The 12,205-nt window shown below is 49.2% G+C and overlaps 1 protein-coding gene across 1 annotated transcript; it reads right to left on the bottom strand.

Moving 5' to 3' along the window:
* Positions 1 to 10,470: 10,470 nt before the first annotated feature.
* On the bottom strand, positions 10,471 to 12,000 carry LOC120850159 (neprilysin-1-like). The gene has a single exon (XM_040222572.1). It carries the CDS (start codon positions 11,998 to 12,000, stop codon positions 10,471 to 10,473), a length of 1,530 nt encoding a protein of 509 aa, XP_040078506.1.
* Between the last annotated feature and the right edge of the window lie 205 nt (positions 12,001 to 12,205).

Genomic DNA, 12,205 nt, shown 5'->3' with positions numbered 1-12,205 from the left:
ATTGCGGACCCTATTAAAGGATTGGTTTGGACCACCCTTCAGACTTGTGCCGCAGCGGAGGCCTTGATAGATTGACTAACAGCCAACAGAGCGTGTGAGTGGCTATCTGGACCCACGTGATGATCATCACGTCACCTGTTACCTGGAGTCAGCTGACACCATGACGTGACTTCGTCATGTCAAGTCACGTTGCGCAGTGACGCCACGTGACTTAATGACATCTGGTGACACCGTGAGTGGCGTGGTGTCATGACGTCTTGTGGCTATACGTCGTTACGGGACACCATGACGGCAGTAGAAACATAAACATGAGACTGCTGATAATGGGAACGATAAAAACAAAGCGTTTTTTCTAATTCTGCCAGAAAGATTTCGGGCAAAAAAAAAACAATAAAGCTATGTTCATGACTTTGCAGAGTCGTTACGTACTGGTCCTAGTATGGCCCAAGTATTCTCGCACAGACCGCCACTGATTTAGAGGCTTCTTTGTCGCGAGGATATTGCAAGGATAAAAAAGGACTATTTCTTTCAGTTCTGCCTTCGCAAACCTTGATGACGTAATTGGGGGATCAAAACGACCCGCCTGACGACAATCAGGCGCGGCTAATGGACTGGACACAACAACTGCGTGACCACTCGACTTCGGCTCGTAACAATCCATGCCTCGGCGGACACTCGGGTAGTGGCTCATGTCCAATCCCTGGGTTGATGAGAACAGCCCAACCCCTGAGCTCAACACGCGTCTTCTACTTTGCCAACCCCAGCTCGCGGCTATGATTAACGGTGGCGTCGTAGAATAGGCACCAGGTCACGTGGACGCTTGCTCTGGCTCCGAGTTGAGGGAATGGACAATGCTCATACTTCTCTAATTTTTTTGGCGACTGCCATTGCCTAGAAAGAAAGAAAAAAAAAACCCAAAAACTAAGGCAGGTTTTGTTGGTTGTTAATGTTAGGCAGTAATTCTAAGTAGTATTTAGCGAAAGTAGAACTACAGGCTTGAAACTTGAGTGCGCAATTTTGGAAGTGTGCTTTTGTGACCACAAGGCTGTGTTAGTTAGTGCCACATCAACGACATTCCGTAAGACGTTCAGGCAGCCACAACAACGACAGGTAACGGTTCATGCATACAGATGCAGTTTAGTCGTTCCCTGCATTTCAAACTTAAGCGCGGGTTTTTCGAAGTGTTCTTTAATCACCACACGACGGTCCTACTTTGTGTCCAACAAACTCGTTTAACAGGCTCACGAATTCTCTCTACTTAATACACCCTCCTTGGTTCCAAAACGCTATAGAGTTTTCGTCCGGTGTGCTCCTATGGGACTCCATGGAGCGCCCCCGCACCTTTACCTCTCATTCAGTCCATCTACTTTGAAATGACACCTTAGCGGCTCCGACGTTACACCTCAGCTGCCGCAGCGTTTGCTCTCTCCCACCCTCCCCCCACACCTTTTTTTTTTTCTTTCTTAGGTAGGCGTGAAACGGCGTCTCTTGGCTCACGCTATTAGCGTCTTAGTTTGGATCTGTGTTTCGACGGCGGTGGAATTCTTGTTGTTTCTTTGTATTTTCCCCGGGATCTCGCATTTCGCACCAGAGCGGGCACGCTCCTGCGTGTGTGACAGTTTAAGACGCTCAAGTTTGTACTACCCAAAACTATACTACGTTTCACCTTATGTTGTACCGGAGCGAAGGCTAGAAGCGCGAGCTCATATAGCGTTGGCAGCAGCCCTTAGTGCACGAGAGGTTGTGCCGCCAAGACGTGCCCTAGAGCAAGGAGCTCGCGCTTGTAGCCTTCCCTGCGGTACATCATAAGGTGAAACAGAGTATAGTCTTAACGAGTCGCTCTTCGCAGCGCCCCCTGGGCAACGCGGGCCTATTTTTGATTTTTCCATTGCCGTGCGCCCGCTAACCTGGGGTCTTTAACCCCCCCCCCCCCCCCTTTCACACACAAACACAAACACACACACACACACACACACACACATACACGCACACGCACACACACACACACACACACACACACACACACACACACACACACACACACACACACACACACACACACACACACACACACACCGCCGTTACGCATATGCATCGTACTGTTATCGGGTATCGCTGGGACTCGTCAAGCTGCAGGCCTGTAGCTTTTTTTCCAGCTCTCCTGTCACAAATGTACTGTTTGTGGCAAAATAAACGAATTTGAATTTGAATATCAAACATATCGAAACAATCTATTAAAACTCTCTATTTATATAGGACCGTACGCCAGTACGATGCCCATCCAGATTGAAGCGTGCAGGGATGGGGTGGATAAGGATTGAACCCAGGATCCACGGGTTCTTTAGCGCGAGCTGCTTGCAACGAATTTGATTAGATAAAGAAGAAAAATGTCTTATCCATCTGCTCTCATTGTCCCGAACCTCCAAGAGTCTAGAAACCCCAGGAGACGGCCGCCCCTCCCAGCACCAGCTACCGCCTCTAACTCGCCCGAACGGTTCTCTGCTTTGGACGTCGGTCTTGAATCCAGCTCCGATCCACCGTCCGATGTCCTTGGCGTCGTGCCATTCAACTCGATCGAAACCGAGCCCGTCAAGGACTCGAGCAGCGCTTTGTTCCGGATTAGCGTCTTTGCTTCCATAGTGCTCACGGTTCTTGTAGTCTTTCTTGCCGCGACCAAGGGCAGACTAAAGAAGGAGGGCCGACGGGCGATCGTCTTCGAAATGAAGCCAGAGACCACGACAGCTTCGCTCAGCGTAAACAGTACGACGACGATCCCCGAGGCGTTCAACCAGGGGAGTGATGACGACTCAGAAGAGGCCCCTGTCTTGACGTTCCATGTCCAGACTGGTGGGTCAACGAACCACCGGTTTGTCACGACGATTGCATCGGCAAACGCGAGCACTAGAGATGACCCTGTTTCTAAATAAATAAGCCGCCAATCGGTGTCCCACTGCCTCCGCTTTTTTTTTTTTAGTTTAAGGTCCTGAGAAGTCTATGAGTGCATGTAGCTTGTACGATGCAGTTAGGGTCATCAGCCACAGGGTCTTTTGTATCTTAGAGGTAACTTAGGTCACGGTAGGGTTTGAGGCGCATTGAGGACAGTACCCAGTAACGGCGGGGACCGCGTCCTCGCTGGCCCCGCCAAGGGCGAGGAAGGACACCGGTGACTGCCGACTTATTTAATCAAAATCCCGGGGTCAACTGTTCCAAAGTGATCCCCGCACTAGCCGAGCACGCGCCACTGCGAGGGAGGCACGCGCTTCTCTCGCTTGAAACCCGTGCCTTAAAAACCGCGAAACTCAGACTACTACATTATCCCTTTCTTCTTTTTTTTACAGAAACATAATGAGAGAATGAAAAGCCAAACAAAGAACACAAAAGCACTCGGAGTTCAGTTCATAATGCGTTTATTGGCCATAATCTAGGGGGAAAGGAGAGGGAGGGCGTCGGTAACTACGCGGTCTGGACGCTGGCACGAATTAAAAGAGAAGGGATTAGATGAAGTTGTCCAACTTGGCCTCATATATAAAATCTAGGAGGCCGTTCAGGATTCTCCTTTGGTTGTCCTGGGATCCAGGCGGGTGGGTCCATCCCTCCAGGGAGCTAATGTCTGGGGGTCGGTGCTTTGTCCTGGCTTCCTTTGATTTGGGGCACTCCCATAGGATGTGGAGAGTGTCGGTTTTCTTGCCCATGGTGCACATTGAACAGGTTCCAGACCTGGTTCCTTTGCTCCATGATGCGATGCGGGCGGGCACTCAGAAACATGCCCTTATTCTTTCTTTCTTAATTTTTTAACATTTGCTAAAGGAAAGGGTAAGAACTGCTAAAATACGACTCTCGAGTTTCGTAATAAAGACACCAAAAACAATTAAAGAAAAATCATATCCGAGAAAAAGACAGTCACATTTCGATACGTACACTCAAATTCAAGAAAAACGCCGGCTCATTCACTTCTATGAAAAGTTTGTTGAGAATCTTCAAGTGTTATTGCTTCCAAAACCTTGATACCTTGATCGTCGAACACAAAGCTCTTTTCGAAAACTAAGCCTATTCCTGGCACCACTGGTCTTGAACGCAAGAGGTGCTAATTCTTCTGCATAGGGCGGTGCCAAGGAAGATGGCTGCTGAACAGCGAAAGCGGAGCACAACGCGAGGTGGCTGTGGCTGAAATTTCTTGGCGCGTGCGTGTGCGATCTTTCGCTGAAGCAGTGTCGTAAAAGCCGTACGCAGCAGAAAACCGGACCTTACAGGAAAACCAGGCGCTACAGTCTTTCATCTGGGCAAGGTGCCGATGAACACGGGAGGCCATCTTTCAAACAGTCATGTCGGGAGGCAGGAGCTTGCGGCCATGGTTATCTTGGATCGGCGTCAAAGTATCACGACAAAAAAAAAAAAAAAGAAAAAAAAAAGAAACGAGAAACAGCTTTTGTAGAAATAAATGAACTGCGCAAAGGACGAGGACAGAGGTAGAAACGAGTACGACACACGAAACGACGTACTCGTTTCTACCCCTGTCCTCGTCCTTTGCGCAGTTAATTTATTTCTACAAATCATGAACCAACTAGCCCGCCAAAAGGTGTTACTTGAAACAGCTTTAGCGTAACTACGTTACACCTCCGTCCACCGCGTGAACGTACAACTCAAAAACAAAACTCCCCCACCCCCAAAAAAAGGTCCATAAATAATAATAAAAAAATCGCCGTTTCTGAAGATTATATAGCTACCTCCTCGGCCAGGGCTTATTTCTCGCCTGGAAAACGTTCGCGTCATCGCAGGGCGGACGAAAAAAAAAGAAGAAAATACTGGCTCGCAAAACCAGCTAACTTTCTCGGGGCTTATTTCTTGCCTGGAGCAACTAAATTGGAAACGCGCTGCGTCTAAAAAAAAAAAAAAAAATAACATGGCGTCTAAACGTTGGGCGTACAAGAGTTCCGAGACGCACTGGGTCGGAGAAACAAGTGCTGCCTGGCTAGAAGTAGGTCGCACTAAAAGCAAAAAAGAAAAAATGAAAGGCCGTTTACAACTCTCTGTAACGCCGAATTAGAGCGCAGCTCTTGAGGAGGAGGATGGAAGGGTACTGAGTGGAGGGTATAGCCCTCCTCGCTTTTCCTCACCTCGTCATCCTGCCTGCTAGTCCTCCATGGGGGCCACGTGATCCCCCCGCCCCCCCCCCCCCCCCGGCCCGTGAGGTCACGTGACTTCAGGGGGGTCACGTGACCTGACGGGGGCCACATGAAATCACGGGGGGCGGTCACGTGACCTCACGGTTACGCCGACGGCGACGGCGACACCGCTCAAGCCGAAAACGGGCGCCTGCTGCGCTCTGAAACAAAACGCTAGCTCGACTGGCCCGAAATTGTAGTAACAAAATGGCACCAAGCTGCGAACAAAAAGAAAACGTTCAAGATGCGCCGGTTCTTGCCAACTCTGCGACCGGGACGCAGAGCGTGCCTTGAACCTGTCGCTGCCCTTTTCGAATCCCACCCTCGTCGTCATTTTGTCTTTTAGAGGTGGCCGATGTTAACAGTGAGGGGGTGAACCGAGAGGTGCTGTCGTGTACCGGCGCAGGGATACGTGGATAGCCTTGAACGCCGGTGGTGGCGATGTCTTGCCTCGTCGCTGTCGGGATAAATCAGCTTCTGCTGCTTCAGCCGGGGTCACGGTCGGGTGGGAGGCGAATTGAAGATAAGACCCGGGAAAGGCGGTCCTCGCAGGCAATGCTGAGGGCGAGGAAAGATACGGGCTACTGTCGACTTTTTTATTCAAAATCCTGGAGTCAACTGTTCGAAAGTGGTCCCAGCACAAGCCGAGTACGGGCCACTACGTGTGAGGCACGCGCTTCTCGCTCTGAATCACGATATAAGATATTACTCTTCAGGTGAGGACAGCGCGCTCCTCGCGCAGTGTAGATAAAGTTCGCTTTTCACTCTCTCTCTCTTCACTCTCTCTCACTATGGTTCCAAGCAGCGCCGGCAGATGACTCGTCGACCCGTGGGCACGGCAAAGACGGCTCGTGCCGCCACATGCTCCACACGCGCAGAGCTCCAGCGAGGTTGTCGCTCGTGCAGAAAGACCACGGTGTACCGGGGTGTCATGGAGCTAAGATAATTCTTTTCGCTCTCACATAGTTTCGCCGTTTGGCCGCCGGCGACACTGTCAGCCGCGGGCACGGTGGCCGCGGAATAATGCAGCCTTTCGGATGCCCGTCGAACGAACACTATCTGATTCCTCGCGCCACGCAATCAGCCCCGCCGTGTCCTCACCTAAAGAGTGTATCTTACACCGTGCTCTGAATCAACGCCCGAAAGACCGCTAAACTCAGAATAGGCCACCAGCGCTGAAGCTGCGAACATACTGTGGCGCCCTCATTTTGGGTAGTACAAACTCAGTTTACTTGGCCTCGCACTCCTTATGGCACCTTCACTGAGCTTTTATCTTTCTGTGTAGTGCTGAAGAATGAAAAAACACCTTTCGACGTCTGAAATCGGCCAGATTTAACGCCGCAAGACTATCGAAAGTAGCAGATTCATGCCACCACCGCTAGGGTATGCCTCTCTTATCTCTGCGTGGTGACGTTAAAAGATCTGGCGTCCCGATGCGTTCTTTAAATATTTTTTCGCCTTTTTTATTTTGGAACGGGTAAATCGGTGTCTCTTGGATCAGGCACGTCTTAGCTTTGTCTAATGTTACTGGAACAAGTCAGGAGCGAAAGCTCGCGCTGCAGAACAATCCCTGCCCCCGCCCGTTTCGATCTGGATGAGCATCGTACCGGCGTGCGGTCGTGTATCCCTACTGCGTGGTGCACGTTAAAGACCCCAGGCTAGCGGTTGTACCGCACTGGCTAAATTGCTCATCTGCAGCTGAGACACCAGACGCCCACTGAGGCAGACTAACTTCCGGCTGTATAAACATACAGACAACAATGTTTGGTGGTTGTGTCTAAACCATAGAAAACGGCACGTGACCATGGAGTAGAGAGTGAGCGCGACTCAAAACGGGCAGTTCACGATCGGCATGAACATGACCATGAAGGTCTATTTGCTGGTCATCCGTCAGTCTCAATCGGGTTTTCATTGCCTTCCTTTCAAGGCTGCATTCTATGCAATCGCAGAGCACGTGTTGGATGTCATAGACTTTTCCTCGTGATATGCATTCGGAAGAGTCGGATTCACCTATTTGATGAAGGCAATTGTTGGTGTGTGCAACTTTAAGTCTTGGACGATGTAATACTGTCTCGATTGCTCTTAGAATTCCTCGTGGAGCACGTAAATTGAGCTGAGGATCTATATGCGAAGAGGAAGTCGTCTGCTCCTCGCGCGGGGGTTCCGGTGACGTCAAAACGACGCCGTGTTCTGATTGGCTTTTGTTAGAAGGATAGTGGGTAGACCTCAATGGTAGATGCCTCGAGGTCTACCCACTATATTTTTTTTTCAATCAGCCAATAAGAGCTCGGCGTTATGACGTCATCGTAATCCCTATGCAAGAAGCAGACGAACTTGCGCTATGCATTGTAAAGAAAGGTGTAGGGATAGTCAGGACTTTCCCACATAGACGCTGTTTTTTCGTAGCCTATCCCTTACTAATGTATTCGCGTCGAATTACCTCTTGAACATAATGTCCGCCTGGCCATATAACTCACTTTTGCAGACCGAATTTGTCTATCTTTCACTGCGTTTCTTAAAAAAGTCTGTATTCGATTAAAAAAGAATCTCGTATAGCACATAATGAAATCACCCTGTCGAAGTTTAACTGTTTGTATCCGCGGCTTATTGCCTCTAATTAATTCCGAAATTCCCCCCCCCCCCCCCCCCAAAAAAAAAAAAAAAAAAAAAACGCAACACGTAACGTTATTTATTTTGAGTAATGGTAACGGTATCTTGTCACAATTTCCGGACCATAACGAATCTCATAACGCGTTAATTTTTACCATCTAACGAGTAACGCTACTTCGTTACCTATGAGAGAGTTTAAGGGTATCGTTTCTGCACACCCAATATGGTACGATGAGCCCTCCTGTACGAAGTGCGCATGGGCTACCGCATGAGACTCGCGCATGCGCAGTGCGTACCGGAGGACCCATCGCACCGTATCGGCTGTGCAAAAACGGTTCCCTGAAACTCTCTTTCTTCTTTAACGGGCACAGCACCGAATGATATAGCGGTATGCAAGAATACGTGTTACACGGTGCCAAGAAACAAACCCCGCGGTCTTGGTACTGGCTCACGCAAACACTAAAATGCTTCAAACATAACAGGCGGGTTCGAATCCCGACCGAGGTGCCCGCAATATGACGGAGGCTTATTGCGGAGAAGGCGCCGTGTAACCGAGCTTTCGGTTGCACGTCAAAAGATCCCCAGGTGGTCGAAATTAATCCTCAGTTCTCCGCTGGGGCGTGCCAGATGCCCGTCGTAGGTTTGGCACGTAAAACCCCCAAATTTGACTTTTTTTTTTCAAACATAACACGATCGAAACATAAAAGGGTGAGGAAAGATATTGTAATATGCGTCGACAACCCCGGTAGTCGCATGGTGAAATATATGCCCTTTTAACGAACCTTCCGCAGGAGAAAATGCATCACAAGATTCAATAGAACTTAAACGACTACGAAGAACGATAACCATGCAGAGACACGAAGAAGTACGAAAAAATATTGAAGGTAATGTAGCTTGCAAAGGGACGAGAGGAAGTCTTTCTTACACCAAAAAATAATATTCGAGTGACTTACATGCTTACATGGCAACTATATACCCTCCTCATACTAGCACTGGATTATGACGACTAGAAATCCGCTGAACGTAGAAGGACGTTTGCACACCGGTTGTTGTGTGTGGGACTCTGAGGAATTTGTGTCAGCAAATTAGAACAGTAAATTTCCACAAAGAGCTTAACATAAATAAATACAAAAACAAAACAAAAATTTCACGACGTTAATCTAGGTTCGATAAATTTATGTGACTAATTAGTCACAGCGTTATAACTATGCATTACCCACAAGTGCTACGGAAGGAAAAATAAAAACTTGCAACGATCACAGCCAGAGCCGTTTATACTGAGAGAGTTTGGCCGATGGGCGGAGCTTGTTGGCCGCTAGAACCAGCGGATTTCGCGATAACACAATATGGCGTTACTTCTTTGTCTTGTTCATTCCTGTGAAATCGCGTAGAGTTCCTATGAGGCAGATCCACAATATGGCGGACGGAAGTAGTCATCCCCCGGTTGTCAGACTACGCTGCTGTGGTTGTCAGACTGCCAAAATCTCCTTAAGAAGGCCAAACTCTCTCAGTATAAACGGCTCTGATCACAGCTAGACGTACCACTGTAGAGTGAGCGACACAGCTAAACTGGACACAAAACCCTCGGGTTTTTTCGGTTTTCCTATAACACCTGAAATATTTTTAAATGCTGGTTTAGTGGAATGGATTCTTGTAAGCCACCAAATGAGGTGGTCCGACACTAGACTATCCGAGTAAAATGCGAAAAAGTAGGCATACCATGTTCGCGCTAAAGGAAAGGCAAGTACACCGCAGTTTCGCCATTGACGTCTGCCGGCAACTCTTGATCATCACTTGATCCCCCTTGAACTAGTTGGCGAACCGTACGCTGTCGTATACTAACTAGTCTGTGCTCCACAGTCGCCTGGTGGGGTGAAAGCGAACCGTCCGCCGGTGTGCTGTGTAACCAACACTTTACGTATGTACTACATGACGCCACTGCTATTAAAAAAAAAAAAAACAAGCAGCAAGATAGGTTCAAGGTCGGTTTGAGCTTACTTGTAATGTGGACTGTGCAGACAAATGTTTTTAACGAAATTAATTTCGGCTTTTGTCACAGTTTGTCACTGCCAATTTTAAAATTGATGTATTTGACGGCAGATTCCACGTTAAACCCGTGATTCAGGTTTAAACGCGCGTTTTGTTGCAGCTAATTTCAATCACACCAAGCAGGGGAACAGGAGTAGAGATGTCAATTTCATCATAGTCAGTTGTGTCAAAAACAAGCCATCGCCTGCGCGCTTCTCGTTTTATGAGATGTTACGTATGTTATTAAAACACTGACAGCACTTCTAAACGGACACGTGCTATGCAATGGTGCGTTTGAAGCTTTATCTTCACGTCTATTTAACCATGATTTTTATTTACACACCTTGATACGGTAACAACCATTGCAGAACGCTTAACGTTTTTCAACGTGCATATATATCCGCCCGAATTCGACAACGGTGGTTCTACTTCGTTTGATGACAACACCGTTGTAATCTTTTGCGAGTTCTCGGTCCTTCAGCGTACCTAAAATGGCAGCGCAGCAATTCCTTCAAGTTTTAACGTGACTTTATATGATTCACGCTATTACTGTCAACGCCAGCTCTACCGTAGCTCGGGTAAAATAAATCTGTTCAAGCAAAAACGCACCGACGAACGTTCGCGAAAACCGCATAGGTATGATTGCACTCAATACAGTTACTCGGACTATCTAGTGAACTTCCCGCCAGAGAACGCACTTATTGGAAGGGTTCATGTTGGAACCAACAGGGCAACGAAAAGTTTCCTGAAACAGTCGGTTGTTCCAGAGTGGCACGTTGGTCAAATAACTAGCCACCGTGGTGGTGTTGTCCGATTTTGACTCTTGACAGAAAGAAAGGGCATAATAAACAAAAAACAGGTGCACGGCACTGTAAGCTGGAAGCGTTTCGAAGCGAATGTCGATTCGCTTGTCCTCCTGGTACAGATCCGTGGCGGGCTTGATGGCGGCCGTGTACTCGAGCAACTGGAGGGAGCCGACATGCAGCAGGCCGTACTGGTGAAAGCAGAGCTGGGAGACGGCTAGGAACGAGCTGGACATGTCGGGCCACCAGAGGCGTCCGCCGGCGGCAGTCGCGTCCTGAGACACGTTGGCCAGTAGCAGCTGCAGCAAGCAACGAGCAAGGCGCACGCCGGCATGTGGCAACTCTAGGCTCTGGTCAGCGCCGGGGTTGAACACAGAAAAGTTAAAAAGGAGGACAGGCACAAACACCACCTTTCCGTCATGACTGCAATCGCGGTCAAAAGCTGAACCCTGCCACCGGTCGGGCTCATCTCGGCGAAGCCTTTCCGTGAAACTGTGACTGTGAAGTGCGTGAAAGGACCGCAGGTTCTGGCCTCGCACTACGCGAGGTAGTGCCCTCACATAGCTCTCCAGTTTTTCCTTGTTGGTCAGCCATGACGGCCTAAAAAGCCGAAACTGTGTAACATTTAGCATTCCCAAAGCCTGGGCGCGCGATTCTCGATCAAGCACGGTTAGTTTGGCTAAGTCACCGGCAAGTGACTGCCTGACCGAATCCAGCAGCCTCTTCACAGAGTCCATGGCGAACTGGGTCTTGTAGGCGAGCCGCACTGCGTGCAAAAACAAGTCGGGAATCGCCTTTTCTACCGCACGGATGCACAGTTTCCAGCGGGGCAGTGAGGGTCGTGCTCTGCCATACTGGTGTTCCACCATAGTCTGCACAAGAACCCGGCCCGAGGAAGGCGCAAAAGCAGCCACCGCAATCATTAACCTAACTCCGATGTAGTTCATGAGGATGTACGGTTCAGTAGAGTGCACCAGGCTAATCAGGGCGTCAAAGAAGACCGGAGAGTGGACCAAGACGTCTGTGTGACTACCAATGTATAGCGCAGAGCCGCTGCTAGGAAAAAACTCGCCAAGGAAACTAAAAACCTCGGGTTGCGCTTTGAGAGGTTGTACACGGCGCTTCGGCAGGCCAGACATCACTGTGTGGGAGTAGACGAGCTCCTCAAGACGCCACGCAAGAGAAGCCACTTCGAGTGAGTAGTTAGATGGGTTGCGCTGTTTCTTGAGAGCAGTCATGCAGGCGAAGGCTGTTCTGTTGTAGAACTGCGTTGCTTGCTGCTGAGAGCTGCCTTTTGGCGCCAACATATCGGGCGGACCAACGCTGATGATGCCCGCGTTCGCCTTCGATGGGTGTGCCAAGGTGGACATGCTCAAAAGCGGTTCGGCTCCCGTCATCTTGAGCACTTTGGCGGCCACCGTCCAGATTGAGGTGCTGTTTCGGTGTAGGGAGGAGCTAAATGGAAAACCTTCCAGGCCTACCTGCCATAGTAGTTCGAGCATCGGTGCCCAGTCATCAATGTCCAATTGGCGTGTATTCATGCACTCGTAGAAGAGTCGTTTGAGGTGTGTTACGTCTTGCGCCGTGTGGCTTCTTTGCAAA

The sequence above is a fragment of the Ixodes scapularis genome, unplaced genomic scaffold (genome assembly GCF_016920785.2).
Source record: "Ixodes scapularis isolate PalLabHiFi unplaced genomic scaffold, ASM1692078v2 PGA_scaffold1__304_contigs__length_218370807, whole genome shotgun sequence".
In the NCBI taxonomy this organism is placed as follows: Eukaryota; Metazoa; Arthropoda; class Arachnida; order Ixodida; family Ixodidae; genus Ixodes; species Ixodes scapularis.
The sequence above is the reverse complement of the archived record's forward strand: the minus strand, read 5'-3'. Positions and strand labels throughout refer to the sequence as shown.